This window comes from Balaenoptera ricei, chromosome 2 (genome assembly GCF_028023285.1).
Source record: "Balaenoptera ricei isolate mBalRic1 chromosome 2, mBalRic1.hap2, whole genome shotgun sequence".
In the NCBI taxonomy this organism is placed as follows: Eukaryota; Metazoa; Chordata; class Mammalia; order Artiodactyla; family Balaenopteridae; genus Balaenoptera; species Balaenoptera ricei.
In genome coordinates, this window is record NC_082640.1 from 183,029,751 (window position 1) to 183,055,772 (window position 26,022).

Sequence of the window (26,022 nt, forward strand, 5' to 3'; positions counted from 1 at the left end):
CCACTTGGTCATGGTGTATAATCCTTTTAATGTGCTGTTAAATTCAGTTTAGTAGTATTTTGTTGATTTTTGCATCATTATTTATCAGAGTTATTGGCGTGTATTTTTTCTTGTTGTGTCTTTTTTTTTTTTTTTTTTTTTTTAGTATCAGAATAATGCTGGCCTCCTAGAATGAGATTGGATGTGCCCCCACTGCCCCTTTAGTCTTTAGAAGAGTTTGAGGAGGATTGGTATTAGTTCTTTAAATGTTTGGTAGAATTCTGGAGTCATGCCATCTGGTCCTGGGCTTTGCTTTGTTGGGAGAGTTTTGATTACTGCTTCAATCTCCTTACTTAGTTATAGGTCTATTCAGAGTTTTCAATACTTCAGGATTCAGTCTTTATAGGTTGTATGTTTCTAGGAATTTATTCATTTCTTCTAGTTTATTCAATTTGTTGGCATGCATTTATTCATAGTAGTCTCTTATAATCCTTTTTATTTCTGTGACATCAGTTGTAATGGTCCCTCTTTAGTTTCTAATTTTAGTTATTTGAGTCTTCTCTCTTTTTCTCAGTTTAATGGAGGATTTGGCAATTTTATTGATCTTTTCAAAAATCAACTCTTGGTTTCATTGATTTTTTTCTACTGTTTTTCTTTTCTCCATTTTGTTTATCTCTACTGTAATCTTTATTATTACCTTCCCTTTGCTAACTTTTAGCTTTATTTGTTCTTGTTTTCTTCTGTTTCCTTGAGGTATAAAGTTAAGTTGTTGATTTCAGATCTTTCTTCTCTTTAATGTGTTTTCACAGCTATAAACTTCCCTCTTAGCACTGCTTTCTCTGCATCCCACAAGTTTTAGAATGTTTTGTTTTTGTTTTCATTTGTCTCTAGATATTTTCAAAATTCTCTTGCGATTTCTTCTTTAACTCATTGGCTGTTTAAGAGTGAGTTGTTGAATTTCAAGATTGACTTTTTAAAGTAGCAAGTAGTTAATGAAAAACTGAGATTCTTTTTCTTTATTCTTAAAGAAAATAAACTTTTAAAATTTATATCTCTTTATATATTTGGCATTTAAGTAAAAGGAAAATTTTTTTTCAGAGCAAAAAATCATAAAAGTAAAATTTGAAATGTAGATACAATTTCTAGCTTTCAGTTCCTTTCATGAGAGCATATGTCAAGCATTCTTGCACTTTGATTTTGTAGAAGGCTCTGTGTTTGATCCAAAGTAACTTTGATGTAGTACAATAATGTCCTTCACTTAATAGACTGTTTATGCTTTTCTTAGACCTTGCAGGATTAATTGGCACAACTGTTAGAATCCCTGGCAAATTGTGTGTTGAGTTCTAGTATTTGAAACACTGATTCAGGGTAGGATAAGGCTGGGGGAGGAGATTTATGCAGATGACTACAGGAGTGAGGCTCTGCTGAAGAATCTAATTGATACTTTCTTTTCACAGGATGTGAAAAAGACAAAGAGCCATAATGGTGCTTCAGCCCCTCTTTAAATCAGTGATGATGATAGAAATTATCTTTTGATAATAAAAGCACACTAAGCATCAAGCTTTTAATACCATTATCACTGATCCTCAAAACAACCTTCCAAGGTAGATATTATTATCCCTGTTTTACCAGTGGGTAAACTGACGCTCAAAGAAGTGAAGTAACTTGCCCGGGATCAAGTGAGTAGAGAACCTGGGCTCAAACCCAGGTCTGCCTGGATCCAGAGCTCACACTCCTTTCACTGTGATAGGCTGCTTCTTGCAAAGATTTCCAGGTCAGCGCTTACATCTACTCATAAAAAAATGCTTGATATAATTACTCTTTGGAAACCATCCCTTTTGTGTGCCCCATCCTGTCTGGATGGTGCTCTTTAGAAACAGTGATGTTCTGAGATGCCCCTGAGGGTGCTGACAGGAGTAGCAGGCAGGGGCGAGGGTGACTCTGAGCAGAGATTGGCAGCAAGTTGCAACTCTGAGAGGCAGAACTGCCCATTAATATGGGGCTGCAGGGCCTGAACTCCCATTACAGGACCAGGCCCCTTGCTGTGAGCAGAAGCCTGGGTCCTCTGCCCCCCGTTTCAGCCGTGTATGAAGGAGCTCATGGACACTGCTTGCCCTCAGCAATATTACCTTAGAAGGAAAGGATGGTGGCGGGGAAGGATAATCAGTAGCCATCATATTTTATATATGTGTGTATGTGCGTGTGTGCGTGTGTGCGTGCGTGTGTGTATTAGCATTTAAACAATAACCTTCTTTCTAGAAATGTTCTTAGGCCTCTGTAGACTTTTCTTTTTAATTTACAAAATAATCAGTTTTATTCATTTGATAAGCTATTGTCCGGCAGCCAACTAGAAATACGTGGTTTTCTAGACTGAGTGTCTGAGACTCTTGGTGTTTCGGTGTGGAGCATAGTGATTCATTTATTTTGTTTCTCTGCCTTTTGTGGGCTTCCGTGGATGTGAATTCCCATCTGTCTGGAAGTTGGAAACCCAAACAGTGGCATATAATAATTACTCTGTGACGAAGTTCCTATAGATCTCTCCTTAGGAGAGAATTTTGAAAACAGAAGCAAGCTGGGCATTCTGCCTGTTAGGATTAAAACAACCTCCGAGCCATTTCAAATACATTTATAATCATGTAGGAATTTTTCTGTAATCAGAGTTCCAAATTAACCAAGCTGGGGCATCTCTGGTGTGTGGATGGGTATATGTTTGTTTTCTTTTCTCTGGGGCTTTTTCAGCCTAGTACTAAAGAACAAAATCCCCTTTGGAAATCGTCCAGCACCCAGGGGCTATGCTTTGTGTTGCCAATTAAGACTTCGATTGGGGGCGTGATTTGGAATCCTCGGGAAAAGCTTTGTTTCCTTTAGTGAAAGGAGAAAAGGCAGAAAATCCGGGGAAGACATTGTAGGGTCATACCTTCCTCAGTGGGGATGCTGGAGCTGACAATAGAATAACATTTCCACTGGCTCAAAACAATCACTCATTCTTTCCACTCCTAAGTAGAGATTTACAATAGGGCAAAGCTGTGAGAAGAGAGATCAAAAGAACAAAACTGGTACAAAAAGAGAGCATTATTTTTAAAATGCTCTGCTCCAGTTGGAAGGTAGGATGGTAAATATCTATGGCTTTCAAACAAACAGCTGATAGTCCTTTAGAAAAATAGTTGCACTCATTAGAAATACAGCATTTGTAAAAGCACCAAAGTCAGTGCCAGGTACTTACATGGTTTAAATCTGCTTTGGGTTTTTTTTTTTTTTCTAATATATTCTTTATCATTGAGATCCATTGAAATGTATGTGTTAAATTCAGGTTTTGAGTGTGATCTCTGTAACAAGCTAGAAATGGGAGTTGGTGCTGTTGAACAGAGGAAGATGAGTTGGTACTTATTGTCTTATCAGAAGTGTTACAAGTGTTGAGCCCCCTCTGGGCTCAGGTAGTTGGCTTCATATGATAGAAAAAAAACTTATTTTGGTCTGTCAAATTCTCTTAAGGCCACCAACCTTCTTAGAAAATGCCTTGGTTTTTGCTACGAAGATGTCTTTAGACAAAGATAAGAGCATTTCCTAATTACTGAAGTTGCATGACCTCAATCTGTCACAATTACCTCACCCCTTGCAGGACAAAAACCAGGTTACTCCTGGTCCCATGTTGATTTGCCCGTGCTCAGCGTAGAGCCCAGTATAAATTGATTCCAAATGAGTATTTGTTGAGTAGATAATCGTTTTAATCTAGCGTTAATCCCTCCGGCTGTCATGACTAATGACCTCATCAGAAAATCTTGGGTCACGAGTACAAGCTTCCCCTCAGATTAGTATTTTCTTTCTTTTTTATTATTTATTTATTTATAAATAGGACCTGGCTGTGCCAGGTCTTCGTTGCAGCATGCGGGATCTTTTAGTTGCGGCATGCGGGATCTAGTTTCCTGACCAGAGATCGAACCTGGGCCCCCTGCATTGGGAGCGCAGAATCTTCCACCAGACCACCAGGGAAGTCCCAGTATTTTTTTTCCATTGTAAAAGTTTGGGATCTTTTTTGCAAAATTTTGGAAAACCAATTCTTGGTTTTAAATCACATAATGAAAGAAAGATGCTATGGTAGCTTATTACATTTAGAGTTATTATCTAACAGAAAGATGGCCATTTTTCCTCTGTTCTCCCTTTGCAGAGATTTTATTATGTCTAAAATTTAGTTTAAATTGGCAAAAACCATTGAATGCAACTGTAGTGTAAGGTAAAGAACCATTGTATTTTCAGAACTTTGGGTTTGAGAGTGGAGGTTGAGAGCAGAAGGGAAAAGAGAAATGATGGTATCTGCATTTCTACACCAAAAATGCTTGCCTTAAGCAATAAAAAATGGGCTGTGTTATTATACAGTCCTTCACAAGCTAGGACTCCTACCACTTTCAAAATAAAGAGCATGATTTCTCACTTGCTGTCCAGAGGGAGCATAACTTCCTTGATATTCCCTGCTGGTTATTGAAGGAGGCTTCTCTCAGCGAGTATACAGTATTACTTCCTCTGGCCGCCCTTGTTCCTGCAAATGTCTTGTCTTCAAGCTCTATTTTCTGTCCTTCACTCTGAGCCCTAGTAAATCCTCTTTAATTCATGAGAGCTCTTGGCTCTCAAAAGGAAATTTCTTGTTTTTTCTACGTATACAACAATAGTAGATTTTTTTATAAGCTTAACATTTTAATGCAAATGCGTGAACGACAAATATCTTGAAAGAGCCGCGATGGATTATATCCAAGTCTATATATGCAAACCAAAATGTTTTCCCATTTTAATGTGCGGTGTATTCTGTAACTTATTGAAGTTTACCAAAATATTCTTCCACGCTTCTATTATCGCACTCATGTTTATTCTGCTTTGTTTCCGTGCCTCTCATACGTAGATTAAACAGGTCTGTGAGTCTTCTCAGTGCATGCAAACTGAACAGTTCCACACCCAGGTGAGGAGCACTTAGATTTACTTTGTAACCCTCGCTGCTGCTTCGGTAGTTTTACCACCCTTTTAGTGCAGTAGCTTAGAGGGCCTTATCCGATGCCTGCCATTGATCAAGTCTTAAATCATATAACTGTATTAATTATTGACCTTTATTGGATTTTTAGGTGTTCAACATCTCTGTTCAACAGGTCCTCAAAACTAATGTACTTCGGTGTTTCATAAATTGCAGGTGGTCTTTATTTTATTTATTTATTTTTTGGCCATGCCGCACAGCTTGTGGGATCTTAGTTCCCTGAGCAGGGATCAAACGCGCGCCCTCTGCCGTGAAAGCGAGGAGTCCTAACCACTGGCCCACCAGGGAATTCCCTAGGTGGCCTTAACTAGGAGGCCCAGTAGAGAGCAAGGGGGTCAAGTAACCTCAGACGTGTTGCCTTATATCCCTGAAGCTGTCCCCTCATCTGTAGAATAGGGATAATGATACTTTTGCAGGGGATTTGAGGTTTAAATTAAACGATTCATATAAAACGCGAAGCTCTTAATATATGTGAACCGTTGCTGCCCATGGTTCCATCATTGATCTCCCCTCTTAACTCTTCCAGCCACCAGGTTGAGTGTTGATTATTAGAAAATCGGTTAACGTTTGCTATCATTGATTAACAGTCATGGCTTTTCAGCTCTTTAAGGGTGTTTTATACAAGCCTTTAAATTGCCATGAACTTGCCCTGAACTCCCACAAGGACACTACGGAGGTGATGCTCAGGGCTGCCAGCTGCTGGGGCAGCATGCCTGAGAGCCTCGGCAGGCCAGATGCTTAGCATAGAGCGCTCCCACAACGTGAAATTAGCTTGGTGTTTTTCGTCACTGGAAGATCTTGAACTTTAAACACAAAGGTTTCTGTAATTTTTAGACTTCAATCCTAAATTTCAGAAATGTAATGCTCTCCTAAGGTCTATAATTTCCTTGTCCTCAAATTGAGAGTTCTAAAAATTCACATTTTGACCTTAAGACACACCGGTGCAGATCCCAGCTGTGAGATCCTGGGGCTGTCAATTCAGTGTTTCCTCAGTGACCAAAAAGACTACGCAGAAAATGTCTTCAGATCATCATGATTATGGTCATTTTATTTATGTTCATTCACTCAGGGAGCGAGATGGTTTTTCAAAAGCCGATACACCGTGCAGTTTTTGAAAACGTGCTAAGAGATTATTTACTGACCGATTGGAAGTTACAGAGGAAAAAGGACTTAAAGTTGGCCCAAAGGGAGGCAGAGATGAGGAGGAAAAAGAGAATGAAGGGAAGACAGCAGAGCATCCCGTGTGCAAGGCTCTTGCACATTCTGTGTTATTTAATTGTGAGAAAGGAGGGCTTTGGAATCCAGCCCAGGGGCGGTAGTCTCACTGTCTCAAGCTTCTCAGCTGCTGTGTCCTCCGGATTGAAATTCAGGTCCGTCTCCACCCTCCCCTGACTGGAGGCCCTGAGGCTTCATCATCGAGGTCCCCCTCCTGCATCCACAACCCCAGCACCTTCACTGTCCTCGGGGGTTCTTCCTCCCCAGTCCCTCGGGGTTTATCTGCTACCTGAGATTCCTGTGGCAGTTCCTCATCCCACGTCTTATAAAGTTACTCTTTCCCGGGGAGGTTCTCTTCGTTCTCATCTTCTCTCCTTCCTGGCGTGGAGATTTCCTCCACGTCCATGGTTCAGTGCCCCCCCCCCACCCCCAGTTGACAGGGCCAGACCCGAGCCACCTCCTGGGTTGCAGACTTGCGTTATCGCCCACCTGCACCTTGACTCTGTGCATCCAGACCAGACCTCCCCCCGCAGCCCCACCCGGGAGCGGTACCACCATCCACTCTTGTCCTTCTTTCTTTCTCACGGAGCAGGTGCTAAATTATAGCATCACATGCCTCTACCTGTGACAGGGTCAGTGTGACACTACCATTGATCGTTTCATTTATTTCACCCTTTCATTTAATTAATATTTATCAAGCTTCTATACTATGCTCTGCAAAGAATATAAGAATGATAAATGAGACGGGATCTCAGGAAACATATGGCCTAATGATGAAGATAAAACAAACAAACAAACAAACTTTACAGGGATGCCTGTAATACACTTCCGGGCTCCAAGAGCAAACCATCAACCTACAGCCCCTGCCCTGGCTAACTGACCCCTCACGCCTGTGAATTACCTGTGCGTGGGGTATCCCTTTTCCTAGGACAGGCTCTTCCCTACTGTGTCGTTATAACACGTTCAAGCCGTTCATTTTCTGTCTCCCAGAAACTGACAGTCTTCAGGAAGTCCTCCCCAGACATCCCTCACCAGGCTTCCAACCGCTCTAGTCCCTCTGGTTACTCAGAAGGAAGTAAGCACTTGCATGGGCACCACCTCTAAACAGAGGCCTCCTGCAGAGAGTGGCATGTCTTTGTCCCACGTATGCCTTTAGACCAGAGTTCTTCCATATCAGCACTATTGACATCTGGGGCTGGATCCTTCTTTGTCGCGGGGCTGTCCTGGGCATTACAGGGTGTTTAGCAGCGTCCCTGGCCTCTGTGCATTAGATGCAGCAGCCCTCCCCCTGCCCCAGTTGTGACAAGCAAAAGTGTCTCCAGACATTGTCAGGTGTCCCTGGGGGGCAGAGTCACCCCTGGTTAAGCACCACCGGTCTAGACTGAAGCCTGCGCAAGGGCGGGGTCACCTCCCACTAAGCCCCTGGAGAGTTCTCACGGTATTTTTGGGAATCTTACCTTTCAGCTTCCTCTATGACCTTGAACTACACTAATTGCCACAGTTACAAAGGCAATGAGTAGAGGCACTGATCTCAAGTGGCATTCAGAAAAGTTTTTTGATCTCTATAGTTAGGAATTTCGAACCAGTCTATCTTTTAAATATCCACATGGAAATAGAATGTTCTATGTATGTATTTTCACACTCAGCAGTAAAATAAAATCACTCCGTGAAGGATTTCATTGTCATTTACTTTGTACTTTTAGTACCATCAAGAGGACCAGCTCTTCCGAACGGGTATCTCCTGGTGGTCGAAGGGAAAGCTATGGGGATTCCAAAGGAAACCGGAATCGCACGGGATCCACCAGCAGTTCTTCTAGTGGCAAAAAGAACAGTGAAAGGTAAGGGGCGTCTTACTGCTGGTTCCTGCGGTTCAGATATTGTGTGGCCTCTTTTCCCAGAGGTGAATCAGAAGACCCCCTAATACGCACACAAGCTGTGAGCCCTCCATGCCACATACGCCTTCTCCTGACGTCATTGTGGGCGCTAATCAAACAGCTGCCGGTCACAGCTCACACCAGCTATCATGCGAGTAGAAAATTACAACTTGAACTCTCAGGGCTCCTATTCAGACAGAAGTCGTTTCTGAGAATTTGCTTAGTACCAGACTCCATGGAATTTGAGAACCTGTTCTGAATTTCCACACGGAGCACTTTATATTTCTAATACTCTCTGCTGCCATTTTAAAATTAATTTTAGTGGCTTGTTTGTGAACAGTATTTTCTACGACAGACTGGGTGCAAAGTTGTAATTTTATGATTTGTCAGAAACTCTTTTTAGTATTGAGCTAACACCAGAACTAGGAACCATTTTCTTTCTGGTTTCATGAAACGTGCTTTGAGTTTTTTCTTTGAGGTTGGTTTTATAATGGATTATGATAGCTCCCTGTTAAACTAATAGTAACATTTTATTAGTGAAAGCTAATTTGGGGCATTTTAAGAGCTTGTTTTATGTTTAAGAATGTATCGTGTATATGAGATCAGTTTCTCTGTCTCTGTATATATCTACTCAATGTACTTTATTCTCTCTTTTTAAACATTGTGCTTTAATTCTGTTCTCTCTATTGAGCAAGGCTTAGGAAGGAATTTCAGCTTCACAGGCTAACCATGTTTTGTTTTGTTTTTTTCCAAATGTTCGTGTAAGGAGAAGGCTTAGTCATAAAGCAGTGGACGCCAACCCACAGGCTGGAAAAATTCCAAGCTTGTAAGTCCATTCTGCTTCAGTCCTGTTAAGGAAGCTTAAACCCTTTTTCAGTTTTATTCCTAAAAGATATGTTCTGTAGAAAGAGATACAGGGGCCTCTCATATCTCTAGCAGGTCAAGTCCACAGTCCATTAACAATCTCAAAGCCACTAACATGGGGTTGTCTTCTAATTTAGACTATTAATAGGACTTCTTATCAGAAGATTATGCTAATTGGGTGATAATACCTTGGAAATAAGGCCAAGTAGTTACAATGGTAGCGGAGCCTAAGTGGGAGATGCAGGGTGGCCTTTAGGCTTCTCTGAATTCAGCGTAAGCTTGGAAGTTGACCTGAGATGTCTAGATCTTGGCAATTCTTAAAAACTTGGCTCCTTCTCTGCACATCTGATTTGTATTAAGAATTTCCAAAAAGAATCTGCATTGTGCAAACTCCAGATCTGTTGTATCTTTTAAATCCTATGGCTTTGCTAAGTGCGCTGGGTAAAGATTTCCATGAAAGATATTTACAAAGGGTTTTTTTGGGTTTTGTTTTTTAGTGCTACCGTAGGAAATTTTGATTTGGAAATGAGGGACTGGGAAAATTTACTAATCGTTTTATAAAAATAATTCAGGCAACTAAACATGTCCATTTAAACATAAATTCTTTGTCTCATTAGAACCCAGGAATAGTAGTTGAGGCCCAGGTAGCACTGAACTGGTTGAGTTGCACCTAAGGAGCTTCAGAGAGAAAGTTCCTGCCTTCTCTTAGGTCATTGCTGGTACCGACAGACACCTTTAGGGGCCCGTGGGAATGATGGCAGCAGGAACTCAGACAGAAGGAAGAAGTAGCTGAGAAGCAATAGAGGCGAAGGTCAAGCTGGTGCTCTGTTACTGCCTGTCCGTTGACCTTCATCTTTCCTTTCCATTCCCATATGAAGAGCCCCACTCTTGGGCTACCTTGACCTTGTACCAAATCAGAACTGGAGTCGAATGGACCAGTGCCCAGTCCCCATGGCTTAAAGCAGGCAAAGAAAGGGATAGAGAGGTGGCCTCGATGCAGTTCCCCTTTGAAACATGATCCTCGGTGGTCTAAGGCAGCGTGACCTCTTCTGCATCACACACAAGTATTTGTCCATGGTGCCAGGATGCTGTCTTGCATTTTAACACATTGTCCGTGTTTGGTTACTATAAACAGCAAGATGTAATGGAAAGGACACAGGCTCTGGAGTAAAAGGGAGATCTGGATTTGTAAGTGAATTTGGCCAGTTAACTTCTCTGAGCCTCAGTTTTTCCCCTCTGTGAATTAGGGATTTTATACCTAATTCCCTTGAATCTTGTCAAAGAGCTAACTGAGTAGGAAAACACCTATCGTAGCACTTGGCACTCAGTAACGGCAGCTGTTATAAATCGAGACCTGTGCAGAGTAGAAGAAAATAATTCATGAGGCTTTCCAAAATTCTGAACTTCATTTCCTCATTGGTGAGATGAAGGTGGTGGATGACGTCTGAAATTATTAGTGTTTTTTTGGTCTAACACATATTAACGTACATTCACAGGACACAGTCCTATGAGTGCAACCTGGATTTTGGCAAAATGTAAAATTGGTTGGGGAGAAATAAAGTATTATACAGTCATCCCAGGGTGTCCGAGGGGGATTGGTTCCAGGACCCCACCCCCATACCAAGGACAGACGCTCAAGTCCTTGAGTCAGTGGATTTTGCATCCACAGATTCAACCAACCGTGGATCTTTATGATTGTGGGTGTTTAATTCCACGGATGCAGAACCTGTGGATTCAGAGGACCGGCCATATATTCTCATGATTGTTAATGTCACATCAGAATGAGCTGGTGTGCAGGCCCCGAGATTCACAGGAAAGCTCATCAGAATGTGAGTAAGTGAGGTGTAACTTTGGGTCTGTCCTGATTTGCAGAAGCAAGTCATTCACACAGGGCAGTGCATTAACTTGTATCAATCACAGACTATTTGCTATAAAGCTCACAATTACCGCACACCATATACAAAGCTGTCTTCAGTGCATCTGGCACTTTTGTGAAAATTAGAAAGAGGCTCCTTTCAACATTTATATTTCTCCATAATATCACACTCCCTATAAACTGTACAGATCTTACTGTCGAACATAAAATAATAGTGTTTTTGATGTCCTAAACATTCACGTTTTCCAAGATACATTAATTTATTTAATAATAATTACGTGTTTTGTGTTCATAGAAACTATTATTCCTGAGAGTTTCACTTTTCTTGCTCCTGTATCTCATTTTCTCTGGAAATGGTCGTGAGAGTCAACAGTTTTTCTTGTGACATTGTAGACTTTTATCTTAGAATAGTTAACATTTTAAAATATTTTGCTTGTAATCAGCCACAGAATTTTAACAGCCCTTATTAATCTTTGTACTGACAAAACTTTCATAAGAACAAAAGCAATATATGGCAATGTAATATTCACTTTATATATTATTGATCGTAAGTGAATATTAACAGTTATACAGTGATTTGTGTCATAATGAAGTACTTACTAAATTTCAATAGGGAATCGCCAATAACATTCTGATAAACAACCTGTACTATCTCATGTCACCAGTAGACTAATCCAAGAGAGGTTTTTTTTTAATTTTTTTAAAAAGATGTTTTATATCAGACAGAAAAACAACTACTGTTTATAATGCATAGTTTATGTTAGATGTTGCTAGACTGATAAAATGTTTCAATTATCCAACTGGTTCCCCCTTTGTAATTCTGATGGGAATAAGATATATCAACTTTGTAAGCAAGACACTTTGTTTCCATCAAAAAGTTGTTGCAATATGAGCTGATTTTGTTAGAACAAGAAATGTTTCAGCCATCTGCTGGAAACCTTGTTGTAACACACAAGTAAACTGCCCGTCTTTGGAGTAAACAAATATGAAAAAAGCTTCAAAATTATGAAGATGTCTACCACGTAAAAGTGTTCCCTTAGATCCCCTTTTGTGTTGTGCAACTGGCTGCTTTGTCCAGGCTGTAAGGTTCAGAACCCTGAGCGCAACGCTCAGCTCCATCCTTCTTTAAGCTCTAGCGTTCAGTGAGGCAGTCTTTTTTTTTTTTTAATTTATTTTATTTAAGTATAGTTGATTTACAATGTTGTGTTAGTTTCTGCTGTACAGCAAAGTGATTCAGTTACATATATAATATATATAATTATAATATATGTATATTCTTTTCTATTATGGTTTATCACAGGGTATTGAATATAGTTCCATGTGCTATACAGTAGGTCCTTGTTGGTTATCCATTCTATATACAATAGTTTGCATCTGCTAATCCCAAACTCCCAATCCATCCCTACCCCGCACCCCACCCCCCGCCCTTGGCAACCACAAGTCTGTTCTCTATGTCTGTGAGTCTGTTTCTGTTCCATGGATAAGTTCATTTATGTCATATTTTAGATTCCACATATAAGTGATATCATATGGTATTTGTCTGACTTCACTCAGTATGATGATCTCTAGGTCCATCCATATTACTGCAAATGGCATTATTTCATTCTTTTTTATGCTGAGTAATATTCCATTACACACACACACACACACACACACACACACACACATCTTCTTTGTCCATTCATCTATCGATGGACATTTAGGTTGCTTCCACATCTTGGCTGTTGTGAATAGTGCTGCTATGAACATAGGAGGTGCATGTATCTTTTTGAATTATAGTTTTGTCCAGATATATGCCCAGGAGTGGGATTGCTGGATCATATGGCAACTCTATTTTTAGTTTTTTGAGGAACCTCCATACTGTTCTCCATAGTGGCTGCACCAATTTACATTCCCACCAACAATGCAGGAGGGTTCCCTTTTCCGCACACCAATGAGGCAGTCTTTTGATTGACACCTCAAGGTCCTCAAGGCTCAGCATTGCTTTTCTTTTCCTTTAGCATCACTGATGGTGGAATCTAAATCTTTTTTTTTTTTTTTTTTGGAATCTAAATCTTAATCTTCAGCCTGGGTTCAAGGTCCTTCATCTACTGGCTCATTACCCCGTCTTGTACCCTGAAATCCATGACTTCCAACACTGGCTCTCCCTTTCCCCCAGCAGGATTTATTTTCCTTTTTGAAGTAATCTATTTATTACACAAGTAAACATGTGTTTTAGGATATCCCAGTGTACAAAACAGAGGAAAGGAAAATCCCCTATAATCTCAGCACTCAGAGAACTCACAGCTACCATTTTATTGTGTTTCCATCCAGACTTTTATTTCTAGGGTGTTGCATGTGTGTAGTGTACAATTTTTACATAAAGGATATTCTTCTGCATGCATTTTGTAACCCTCTTTTTCATTTGCTGTATGAGCATGTCTTTGTGTCAGGAAATATACTCTTACAACGTTATTTCAGATGTGGATCATTATTTATCTAGGCGAATGCACTTTTGTTGGACATTTGGATACCAACAAGGCTTTTCTAGTCCAGTCAGACCGGCCCAACATCTAGAACAATGCCCAGCATACAGTGGGTACCCAATAAATATTTGTTGAATGAATCTTTTTACCCCAGTCAACATAACAAAAAGAGTGTAGACGGATGGGGCACTATAGCCATAGCCAAATTTTAATCCCAGCTCTGCCACTTTTGTTATGTGACCGTGAACTAGTTACTTAACCTCCTTGGGGTTTCCCTCAGCACCAGTAAAAACTAATACCTACCTCTCAGGGCTGTTGTGCGGATTAAACAAGATGGTGTACGTAGCATGGGGCTTGCCGACATTGGCGTTCCATAGATGGTATGACTACTGTTATATGCCTTCTCCATCCCAGAGTCGGAGCTGATGCTTGCACACCTTTGCTCACCCCACTCCCCAGTCTTGAGTGCCTCTCTTTTTTGGGACATTCCAGAATTCTCCAACTCCCATTTCTGATCTCATCCCAACCTGAAAAGGGAGGAATCAGAAATTCTGAACATTTCTCTCACCTTACTCATACCCTTTCCCAGCACTGCTTGACTCACTGAGCACCTACCATTTGCAGGACAGAGCTTAAGGCTTGGCGGGAAGTGGGAAGGAGCAATCCACGAAGACTCATCCTCTCAACAAATACACCCACAACTGAAAATGTGAATGACACCCACAACTGTGAATGACACCCACAACTGAAAAGGGCCAATGTCCTTCATTTCCAAAGGTCACAACACACACCAGTGAGGGAAAAGACAGTTAACTCAATCGGAAAGTGGGTAAAAGGTTTGAACAGAGACAGTTCACTGAGAAAGAAACACGCGTAGCCAATTAACTAAGGAAAAGATATTCAAACTCAGTCTTCATTAAAGAAACTCAAATGAAAGTAAGAAGGTAGCATATGTAGAAAAATCTTTTTATTGTAGTATTAGAAAATCAAACAGATACCAAAACCAAACAAATGCATAGCTTGATGAATTACACTTTTTAACACTTAGTAAGTGGAGGTTTGTCCCTTGTCCTGAGTGGCATATGTATGTGCCTGGAAACTTGGCAGGAGGAGAACTTCAGCTAATCCTTCAGGACCCAGCTCAGGGTGCCCCTTTCTCTGGGAAGCCTGCCTTAGCGCCCTGGTGAGTTAGCTGCCTTCCAGATTGCTTTGTTCCTGCCCATTAACTTTATCTATAACTGTAACTCCCTCCCCACCCTCCAGGGGCTCCCCACACATTCCGCCCCCCGCCCCCTTAAGCTTTGGGAGGGCAGAGCTGCGTCATTTTTTCTTCTTTGTATTCCTAGCACTTTGCACAGTTCTGGCACACAGTAAGTGCTCAATAAACATTCGCTGAATGAATGAAAGGATGTTACCTATATACTGTACTGAGATTTTAAAACCGTAGTCATTTAAGAACTATGCAAACAGCACCACCTATTGGTAGATGATTTTAACACTGCATTTTGGATTCCGAAACACTGGAAATTAGGTGATTTAAATGAATCATCTTATTATTTTTTTTTTCAAATGAAAAGATTGTTTCACTCTTTAAGCCAAGGGGTCATTTAGTTTTTAACAAATGTTAAAATAATAAGTGCTGGTATGGTATTCTTTATTTTGTTTTAGTTTTGAGGCTGTTAGGTGAAGAGCTCAAAAATACATACATGTATTGATAGGTTATTGTCAGTGAAATTAGGAGGAAGAGGGAAGTCATATTAATTAATAACCGTGTGTTAGATACTTTGTTACATGTTATATATGATCCTGCTGGTACCCTATACCTCACAGTGGTTTTAGCCCCATTTTTGTAGATGAAAGAATCTAAAGTTTATGGAGGTAAAATGATTTGCCCAAATGAAACACGAATCCAACTGCCTTCAAAATCTGTGCTCCTGAGACTTCCCTGGTGGTGCAGTGGGTAAGGCTCCGTGCTTCCAATGCAGGGGGCCTGGGTTCGATCCCTGGTCAGGGAACTAGATCCCACATGCTACAACTAAGAGTTCACATGCCACAATTAAGGAGCCCGCCTGCTGCAACTAAGGAGCCCACCTGCTGCAACTAAGGAGCCCACGTGCTGCAATTAAGGAGCCCGCGAGCCTCAACTAAGACCCAGTGCAACCAAAAAAAAAAAAAAAAACCTGTGCTCCTTCTGCCACGTTAAACTGGAAGTATTGGTTGGAAATGTCCATGAAGCAGTAGCTTTTGTCCCCAATAGCAACTTCTAAATATTTTAAATAGATGGTTCCTGAATGACCCTACCTGTAGTTAACAGCTGCTTACTTAAGGGCAATTTATAAAAAGAATCATTATCTACACAGCAGAGTATCTTGACTCCCAGCAGGGATCACAATTCATCAAGTGAAGTCATTTTCAGAAGGAGGCATGGTATGCCGAGAGGTGCCGTTTTTGTAGATGAACAAGTTGCAGGGAAAAAACATGTTTGACTTTGGAACGGTTTCCTCCTCGATCAGCCCTTGTTAATCATTTTGTAAAGCAAGCATCTCTGCTCGGAAGCGTTTGGCCACTGTCAGTCTGCCCTAATTCCCGTCTCCAGAGCTCCCTGTTACCTGCGTCACCCATGTGTCGGAGACCGGCTTTCAGGACCCTGGGGTAAATTAGTAACAGATACGAACGTGCTAAGCGCGGATCCCACCGCAGAGGAGCAGTGCAGGGAATACTCGTTGCATCTGAGTCTGAACGAGTTCTTGGCTGGACTCTCCCCCTTACAAACACCCAGCCCACAGTGAGTCATCTGAATGATATCAGATGAAGGGGAAACAGCTGCTTTTGACAGTCCTGGCAACCAAAGTCCACAGTGAACATTTTCGGGGATACCATGTGACTTAGGTGATTATAGCTGCTTCGTGGTGTGAGCTCACAGCTCCGGGTGGGAGTTTTCCTTTGGGCCAACTGTCTGGTTTCCTCCTACTGCCTCTAGATCCAGCTACTGGTCTGGTGAAGGCTCCAGGCTGCCTCGCGTCCTCCGTGACCCCCAGGTACTGCTTCTAGTTAGAAGAGTCCTTAGGAGAGTCTCCCGAACCTTCCAGCTTTAGGGAGTGTACAGCCAAGCTCTTTCAGCACATCTCCTTCCTGCCAAAAACAGAGCAGTAAAAAAACCCGCACCGGATTGCACCACGGTTCATTTTGGAGATCTTGGGCCCAGCAGCCTGAGGCCGGAATAGCCAAGAGACGAGGGTTTGCTTGCCAGAAGGGAAATCCTTTCTCTCCTGTGGGCTTACTTCTGTCCTGGGCTTCAGGGTGGGGAACATCTGCACTGACTCCGAACTTGGATAGGGATGGATGGAGCCTCATTCTGGTCCCAGAGTTTATTCACTGTCCCCCCGCCCCCAGGAACCACACCCTGGCGGCAGAGGCAGTGCGAAGTCACCCACTTCAGTTTTCCGCTTAGCTCACATTAAGGAATGGGAGCCCAGGGACAAATTACACCACACCTTGAGAGGCTGTCATCTCCCGTTCCAAGTGAGTTCACAGCCCGAGTGTGTTTCCAGCGTGCTGGGTCTGAAGGGCCCACTGTCAGCTCTATTCATGGTGGGACAGGTGATTGGCGCGCGGCTCCCATTGACTGATTTTGACCTGGGGCCACGGCACCTTTAACTTTGGATCATCATCACATGTTCTGTGGGTTTGCCCTTCTATCAATAGTTGGGAAGATTTATTGTCATTTTATAGGTTTGTATTTATAAGACGTGCATGTGTGAGTGGAATAGTACCTTTTCCCAGGCTTCTTGCCTTTCAGGAGGGTGGTACGTGGGCAGGAATCGTGGGTTCTAAAGTAAATGTAGTATATTTTTCTATAAAAATTGAACTTTCTAAAATAACGAAGCCTAGCGATAGTATGTGTTCTAAATACAATACCTGTATACCCAAAAGGTAATGCATCGTTTAGAGCAAGGTGTAAAGAACTGTGCGAACTTCAGTACCTGGTACCTCTCAGTGACCTTTAGCTGTTAACACTTAGGCTGCCTTTTTCTGATCTTTTAACAGATCTTTTCATCCACCTTCTTATGGTGCTTCAGCATCAGAATTCCACGGACCTCCCTGTATTTGAAGTTCACATTCCCCTATGGATGTTCTCTTTCTAAGCGGAACATAATCTGTAATTGCTCTTTTCTACCTCTAGGGAGGGTTCCAGATTGCTTATGTCTGTTTCATGGACTTGGCATCTTTCTGCTTTTGTGATCAAAGTCATGATGGAAAAATAACATTCCTGTCTTCTAATTCCCTGCCTGGCTTACCTAACCAGTAGGTTTGCTTTGTAGTCTTCTGTTTTAGCTTTTCCTCTTGTGTCCTTGCCCTGCCTGTCAATCTAATAAGATATAAACGTTGCAGTTAAGACTTATGCTTCTGCTTAGAAAGTCACAAGAGTGTCGCTCCCCCCAGCGACGAGAACAAGCCAGGTGAGCCCACCGTGGAGCCCAGGTCACCGAGTGATATGACGAACTCCAACCCCAAAAGTGACAAGCCCCTCTTAGGAGGGACTGCCCTGGCTGCTGGGATCTTTGGCAGAGCCGCAGGAGGAGAAGGAACGGGTGTAAGAAGAAAGTAGCTGAAAGCTTGTAGAATCCCGAGAGGCCGAGTGGTGTAGACCTCTCGGGAGCCCCAGGCACAAGGGGAACCTTCACACACACACACACCCTTTTCCACAGACCTTCGGTGAGCTTGTGACAAAGCCTGGGAGCAGGACAGGAGTCCTGCAGCCACCCTTTCTGAGCGCAGGCATGGCACCTGCCGAGGGCCCCGCAGGAGGCCCGGGAGGGACGCTCCACGCTGGGCCTTGTGCGGGTACCACCCCGAAGGAGGGACAAAGATGCTGAGAGGGGGCCGTGGAGGGGGGGGGCGTGCAGTGAAGGTGCAGTAAAGGCTGAGGACTGACCAGGAGGACAGCGAGAAGCGCCAGGAAGTACCGGCTACCTCGGGGGAGGTGGGGGGCAGCAGGGCCGTCGGGACAGCCCCCAGCCCACCCGGCCAGACGCGCACCCACGGGGCCAGCTGGGATCAGAGGCAGGGAGGGCTCCAGGCCTTACCAGCTTCCAGGCAGCAGCTGAAGGCTGTTACAGGCCCCGGGACACGGTCGTGAACAAAGATCTCTGCTCTCCTGCGCTCCCCTCCTGACGGGGACAGACAGATTAATAAAGATAAAGCCAGGCGGGGCGTGGCGAGCAGGACCGAGGAGGCCGCAAAGTGGAGCATCGAAGAAGGCCTCTCGGGGCGGCTCTGAGCACACGCCCGGCCATGCGCTGTCCAGGGGAGGGTGGGAAGCTGGGGTCCACGCCGGGCTTGGGAGCTGCTGGCCCAGTCTCGGGACAGCAGGGACAGAGTGTCTGGAAGTCCGTGACTAAGGGGAGAGACAGGAAGATGAGATCGGAAAAATATCGGGGTCCACAGAGGTTGTTTTGGGCCTTTAGGGCTGATGGAAGTTAGGCTTTTGTGTTAAAAGGTGTGCGGGGCCTGCAGAGTACTATTTTCAGTGACCAGTGGTTCGCATTCGGAAATCTCAGCCCATAGCAGATCCGCCACTTGAAACACAGTAAACCACTTGTAAAGCATCAGTAAAGAGTTTCCCGCCATGTACTCATAAAATTATCTGACAATCAAGGCCATTAATAAATAATATCATTTATTACATCATGGAATTAGGGGTAGTTTTTACTGGTGGTGTTTCTCAATGTATTTCAAGTTTAAAATGAAGGAGAAAAGTAACATTAGGACTGTATCTGCTCCAGTAGGTAGTTTTCAACGTGCGCGGACAAAAAATGTAGGTGCCTCTGCAGGCTCAGAGCTCTCCCAGCCCTCTTTGGGACGGGCTTCATTTATTTACTGTGTCTTGTGCCCCATCTTAAAGCGGGAAGTACTCTGGTGGGGTAGGGGTACCTTGGAAGACGGCGTGGACGTCGGAGTCTCACAGGCTTGGCTTCAAGCACCGGCTCTGGGTTTGAACAGGACGCACTTCCTGCCGTGCTTGGGCGTCCCTTCCCTCGTCTGGCACGAGGTGACAGTCTTCCCACAGGCGGCTGTCAGGTTGTCACGGGGAGGGCTGTGCTCTCCTGCACTTGGGGGGACTCCCCGTGCAGCCTCGTCCTGTGGGAGGATTGCCCCTAGGGATGACCTCAGTCCCTCGTGGTGTGACCTTGAACACGGTGGGGTTCTGGTTTCCCAGGTGCAGTCGTGGGGGGGTCTCGGCCTGGCCAAGGCCCACAGTGGGGATCCCCATATGTCCCAGGATGTGGCCACACCCCGATATTCCTTATTCTTCCCTCCTTTCTCCCACCCCCTCATCTTCCCTCCACCCACCCCATACCCATCCCTGCTGGGAGCTGGGCGCTAAAAGTTCTCTCCCCAAAGCCCCTGTGACAGGAGTTTGCTAGTTTTAAGTAAGTTCTTCAAATAATCTGCCAGAAGAGTGTGGGGAAGGAAAACAAACCTTTCTACACATTTAGGCAGGGCTGTTCCCGTCGTGATGAACCACATGTTTTCTGTCTCCAAGCCTTTATTTGCTCTCATAAAAAGCACAGCTTTGGTGATAAAGTCAGGATTGTCGTCTCTGGCACCTGGTTTTGGACATTTTTGTTTACGTTCTTCCTCTTTGCAGTTACATGGTTTTGTTTTTCTTTTTAACAGCATCCGTGTGACAAACTGCGGCAGCTAGTGGGTGTGGGGTCTTCTGTGAATGAGACTAACCACCACCCCCAGCCTCCCTTTACAAACTGGTTTGGTTTTATCTCCACAGCAAACCCAAGGAGCCGGTCTTCAGCGCAGGTAAGGCTGATTGAATGTTGGTGCGGGCGCCCCTCACTCACCTCAGAACTTGAGGGGCGATAAGAAGTAGTTATTCAGGGGCAGCTGGGACGGGCAGAACATGGGGGTCCACGTGGCAGGACTGGGGGCTGAGTACTCACTGTCAACCTGTACCTGGGGGTCTGATGGCTCACGTCATACAGAGACCACCCAGAAGATGGTCATAAAGACTAAACCCTTTACTCACCCCCTTTAAACCGATTCAACATACATCAATAAGGAGCAAGAGTGAGATGCCATTATACTGAAACAAAAGTTCTAGGTTAAAAGACTCCTGTTGCCTTTGTTATCCCTTCCTTACTAATGGGGCTCCCCCCCCCATCATCAACATTTGCATTTCTCTGAAGGGGAAAGTTTCTGATGCATCCAGTTATAACTTTGTCTAAAAGCAACTTTTTTGTTTCTTTTTCTGCCTTTGATTTCCTAAACTGCAAACTAATAGTTCATATATACCTTTCTATATGTCTTTTCTAACACATTTTATAATAAGGGAGCTGCTATTTTGAGAATAGTGACCTTATTTGAAAGCGTATTTCAAAACGCAAAATCACTGACAAGTGTGCAGCGGGTTAAATAAATTCACTTAATTTTCCAAGTTTTTTTTTTCCCCTTGAGTGCACAACTGAAACGTAAAAGTCGGACTTTCCTATTTATCCGCATGTGCTTCAGTATTCATTTCGTTTTCGAGAAGCATGAAATTACTCACTGAAAATGTAATCGCCCGAAGCCTGCAGAGCTAGGTCTGGAGTGCACTTGTCAGAATCCCGGAAACGTGTCCAGGTTTTTCTAGCAGGGGGGCCGGGAGCCTCTGGGCCTGAGGGCTCGGGAGTGCTCCCCGACAGGCGAGTCACTCTTGCAGTGCCCCATCGTCTCTTTACCCAGCACTTCTGTCTCTGTCTCCGAAATCACAAGGGAAACGCCGGGTGACACACTGCAAAGGTAGGCGGCACTTCTGAAACCTCATAGCTCTCTGAGCAAAGCCGTGACCCCGGCTGCAGAAACTCTTTTCATACAGGCCAACAGATAGTCTCCTTGTATGAAAATGTTTTTGTGATGCAAACCGCGTGGATTCGTTGGAAGTTAAAAGCATTCCTGAGCATTTACTTGGGTGGGTTTTAACGAGTAGCTATAAATTGGATCTTGATTGATTATTGGCTGATTATAGGAACTCTTTTTAAAATCCGTATGAACCTTAAGAGAGCTATAGGGCAACCCCTGGATGCCCCACTGTTTGAAACCTGCACTGCTGCTGGCCGCTCCCTCTAGCACCTTGGGGTTTGGTGGGTGTGTGCTGTTATCCTAATATGCCTGAAAAAAAAACCCAAAAAAAACAAAAAAAAAACCATTGCTTTCCCTTGCTGCCTTTTTTATTTTACATGTAGAATGTCTGACTTACCAGTACAAAACAGTGCCAAGGCTAACTCCAGCGCTTTTTTTGCCCAGTCCAGTGATGTAGAACTGCCCAGTGAGCAAACCTCCATCATAAGGACTTTACCAGCACATAACAACGATATACTCAAGTAGATGTTTCACTTACGTTGATGATATACACCCACACTAGGCTTCTTATGTGTGCTGTGGGATGGCATTATATTCCCTTTATTCTGAATCTGCCTTCCGTGATTCCCCTTACAAAGAGAATTAACGGAATCGCTTGTCATTTAAGCTGTCACACCCGCCCCTCTTTGTCCCCCTTCTGTCGGTCTGCTGGGTGTTTTTAGGGTCTTCAGTTGAGGTGGCCACACTGTGTGATGAACTGAGATTTGGGTGAGGGATTAAGGAAGGGCAGAGGTCAGCTGAGGCGAGCATGGGTAGAGGCACGGAGCAGGATTGGTGTGTAGGGGGCAGAGAGAGAGAAGGATCCGTGGGGTGGGGGGTAGCTGTGGCCAGTGAGGTCACGTACGGGAAGAGGGGGGCAGGACAGTTAGAGCTTTGGGTCCAGCAGGTAAGAGAATGGGAGAAGGATTCTGAATCCATTGTGGGCCTTGACAGGTTTGGCAGCAGTATCTAAGATGACCTGGGGTGGGGTGGGGGGGTGATAAGAAAGCCTGCGGTGCTGTGGGCCTCAGACGGGCTAGTCCCAGCGGAGCTGGGGAGGAGGATCACAGAACACAGCAACTGGCACGCTGTACGCAGGAGTGAAGAGTGTATCACACGCATGCATTTATGACCTGAATTGCACGCACACCATAACATAAAAGTGGGATGGCCTCTCAACTTTTAGGCAATGTTGCATGTGGCATTGTTTGCAAATCCTTAGGAATAAGACTTACAAAACTAATTTGTAAATGTGGTACTTACGACACTATAATTACCTTATGACTTCCTCAGCAATTTCCTCTCTGCGGAGGATTTTTCTGTTGAGTGATGTACAGATATCCGTGGTCCCAACTGCCCAATTTAAATGCCATTAAGACCCAGTCCTTTGATCTGCAGTGAAGCATCAGAATGCAGTGAGTTCTGAATCGGAACAGAATTCATCAAGAGCTCACAAGACATTTTCTTTGGTCTTATTATATCCTGAAAACTGTAGCCAGAAAACCCGAAGTCGTTTCTTTTTAAAAGTCCAGGAGTTGCCCCTTGTCAATATATTATTGGGTTTTACTTTCATCCCTATAATTTATCAAAACATCATAAGTTATTTTGTTATTAAAAATGTTTGTTTAAGAAAGGTTTATTTCCCAGTTTCTCTCTCTAATGGGTCTTTTGTTCTTTGGTTTTCTATTTCTAGCTTTTCTTTGAGCATTTTCCTTTTTGCATGCATCCTAGCATGTACTTCTGATTTTGTGTTCTTTACACTTGAAAGAATTGTCCAGTGTAAAAGATACATAAAGACACATTTTTACATTGCGCTATAACACACCAATTTAAATATTGAAAGATATTTTATGAATTTTGATACTGAAATTGTATATACATTGAACTCAATAAAGAATTGAAGTGGATTTCTTGTGTTAGTTGTAATTTTTTGGGGGGGATGGCATTTTTCCCCCTCCTGATGATGAAACGTAAGCACTAAAATCTCTCATGGAAAATAATTGTTGGAATCCAGTTCTTTCCTGCCTTTTACAATTTCTTACATTACTTAAGTAAGCAGAATGTCAAAGGCAAACAAGATGAAAAATTTTGTTTCAAACTGTTTGTGTTTTAGGTAGTTTTCCCTAGGACTTTAACCAGAAATGACATAAAGGGCAAAGTTTCCGCTTTCCCACTGAAAGGCTAGAGAAAATATAACCTTTTTTCAGGTACGCTGGGCACTGAGGTATCTTACTGACCTCTTTGTTCTTTTCATAGAAGAAGGATATGTAAAAATGTTTCTTCGTGGACGCCCTGTTACCATGCACATGCCCAAAGATCAAGTGGATTCTTACAGTTTGGAAGCAAAAGTAGAACTACCAACGAAGAGACTTAAGCTGGAATGGGTGTATCCTTTATTTATTGATTATGTCTTACACGAAGTAATCAGTCGATGAATGCTTTTATCGAAATTCAGCTGTAGAAAATCATGTAACTAAACCGTGCTGGCAAAAAGTTTTTAAACCCAAAGAAAGAAAGAGGGTTACCCTGGAAGGAAGGACTAGCATTCCCCCCTCAGCCAAACAGGGACTTGGCCAACCTTGGGAGCCTAACTTCAAGTTAACACCGACTAATTAAGGGAGGAAATGAGGATGAACCCAGTACTAAATGAAGGAAATACAGTGTGTGGCTTATATTAAATGGACATGTAGCGCAGATATAATACCCTTTAAAAAAAAAGAAAACGAAAAAGCTCCCACAAAATCTAAGCCACAAAAATCTGAGTCAGCCGTATGACTAGCATTCTTGAAATAAAGCTGCTGGAGCCTTCATAGTATGAGATTTGGGAACGTGAATGAGCTTCCAAGAAGAAAACAATGAAAGACAAGAAAACAGAGCATGTGAAAGAGTTGGGTTTTTATTTTATTTTGCTTTATTTTTTACTTTTAAAAAACATTTTTTATTTTGTCTTGACGTACACGAAGCTATGGGTACAGGGGTCGAGACTGTCGTAACAACCTGTACTTGCTTCCGACGGGCGAGACTGTGTATTTCATCGCATCCGTGGTCGTGCTGTACAATGTGGAGGAGCAGCTTCAGAGGCATTACACGGGCCATAATGATGACGTGAAGTGGTGAGTCCTCAAAACTGGGATTCCTCTGACACCTGTGGGAAGAGCATTGGCAGAAAGGGTTCAGTGATGGGCTATAACTAAAGAGAAAGAAAGGGATCTGAGAAAACAGGATCTTTGGGGAAAACTCTTCTTTGTGGTCTGCGTAGCCTACTCTCTAAGACACCTTTTTAGTTTTCTATCCTGATAACACATCATCTTAACCAACCGTGTTAACCTAAACAAATAGCTCTAACAGACCCCTATCTGGAGGCTTTCTCGTGCTAACGGCTTCTAATTTGGGTCTTTATTTTTTAATAAAAATGTTTTGCCTCGTGTGCATGTCTTGTCTGGGTCTGCTATTCCTATAATTCATTTATACCTTTGGTAGCGATTTTATGTATCTGGGAAAGATGATGGATGAATAGATGGATTTATGTGTTTCTATTTATCCTAATTCCCTGGTCAGTTATTAAAATGCTGTTGGAAAAAGATGGTGCTTTTACTATTTGATATACTCAAATGACTTCTTAATAAAGATTGTATACTAATGAAGTGGTTCTGAGATTGAAATGGTATTTCCCAAGCAGAGGGTACTTTTTCTTTGAATTTGAAAATTCTCTATAGATAAAGGAATTAAGATGAAATGAAATGAGGTGCTTAGAGAATTTATCATGAGTCTGTAAGAAGTTAGGCACTGTGTATATCTTACTTGTAAATTTTTGACCAGATTATATTTGATCAAGGGAAGAGTGAAGCTTACCTTTAAAGAGTAGATGTTTTTTAAATATCTCTTTTTAGCCTTGCAGTTCATCCTGATAGGATCACGATAGCCACAGGACAAGTTGCAGGCACATCTAAGGATGGAAAAGTGAGTTATATTTTCATATTTTTGTAATGAACTGGTAACACAAAATAATTTTCTGAAAATTTTGCTGACGAATAAACCTGCTTAGATATAAAATGTCTGAGTACTTCTTAATCCCTCATTTGAATTTTCTATTGCAAATTAAAGTTCTTACTCTGACTTTAAAAGCCCCTTGAGCTCACCTTAGTTTCAGCTAATTTTTAAATAGCATTGTTCTTGCCTAAGAATCCATGAACTCTTAAGATACTTATTTACACACATGATAAACATTAAAATGTTAAGTACACATTTAATAAGCATAGTTAAAATCATAATAAATAATCATTTGAATTTGGGGCATGTTGCCTCTTCAGTGACTTTCAGACACCCTCTGCCATGAATTCCCTGTAATCATGACTTCAACCCGTGGAATTTGTGTCTGGGTGTAATCTATAAGGGCTGCTGGAAGGATTTTAGCACAAATTTTGTAAGCACTTCAGCAAGACTTCAGTTTGTATTTTAAGGAATCAGAGAAGGAGCTAGTAGAATTTGACAAATAGAACAACTCAGAACTGGCTTCCACGTACTTATTTACCACCATCTGTGGTCATTGTCATGTCTTATCCAAAACTTCTTGTTACTTTTCTGATGTCTATTTTTGTATAGCATTGTGTATCCATGCACAGTGTATGATCTGAAACGAATTACATTAAGTTCTTCAATTTTTATCATGAGTGCTACCATTTTTCAGAAAATATTTTAATAACATCAAATTTTAAATATTTATGCTATTTTCCGTTAAAATCCTGTACTTGAAAGGAGGTAACAGGAACAGTGGAAATCAGACTACTATTCTGTAAACACAGAGGGAACAGGGTCTTCATCTTCTTTTTTTTTTAC

General features: G+C 42.6%; 1 protein-coding gene across 3 annotated transcripts in view; it reads left to right on the forward strand.

Moving 5' to 3' along the window:
• The window catches only part of EML1 (EMAP like 1), a 205,611-nt gene that overhangs the window by 142,400 nt on the left and 37,189 nt on the right, over nt 1-26,022 (forward strand). For 2 of the 3 annotated variants that reach the window (XM_059914983.1, XM_059914981.1), the window contains exons 4-9: nt 7,915-8,049; nt 20,081-20,109; nt 21,031-21,087; nt 23,443-23,572; nt 24,150-24,299; nt 25,077-25,146. In XM_059914983.1, the coding sequence (XP_059770966.1) occupies nt 7,915-8,049; nt 20,081-20,109; nt 21,031-21,087; nt 23,443-23,572; nt 24,150-24,299; nt 25,077-25,146 (571 nt within the window). The remainder of the gene's footprint in view (nt 1-7,914; nt 8,050-20,080; nt 20,110-21,030; nt 21,088-23,442; nt 23,573-24,149; nt 24,300-25,076; nt 25,147-26,022) is intronic. The other variant, XM_059914982.1, reaches the window with a different exon arrangement.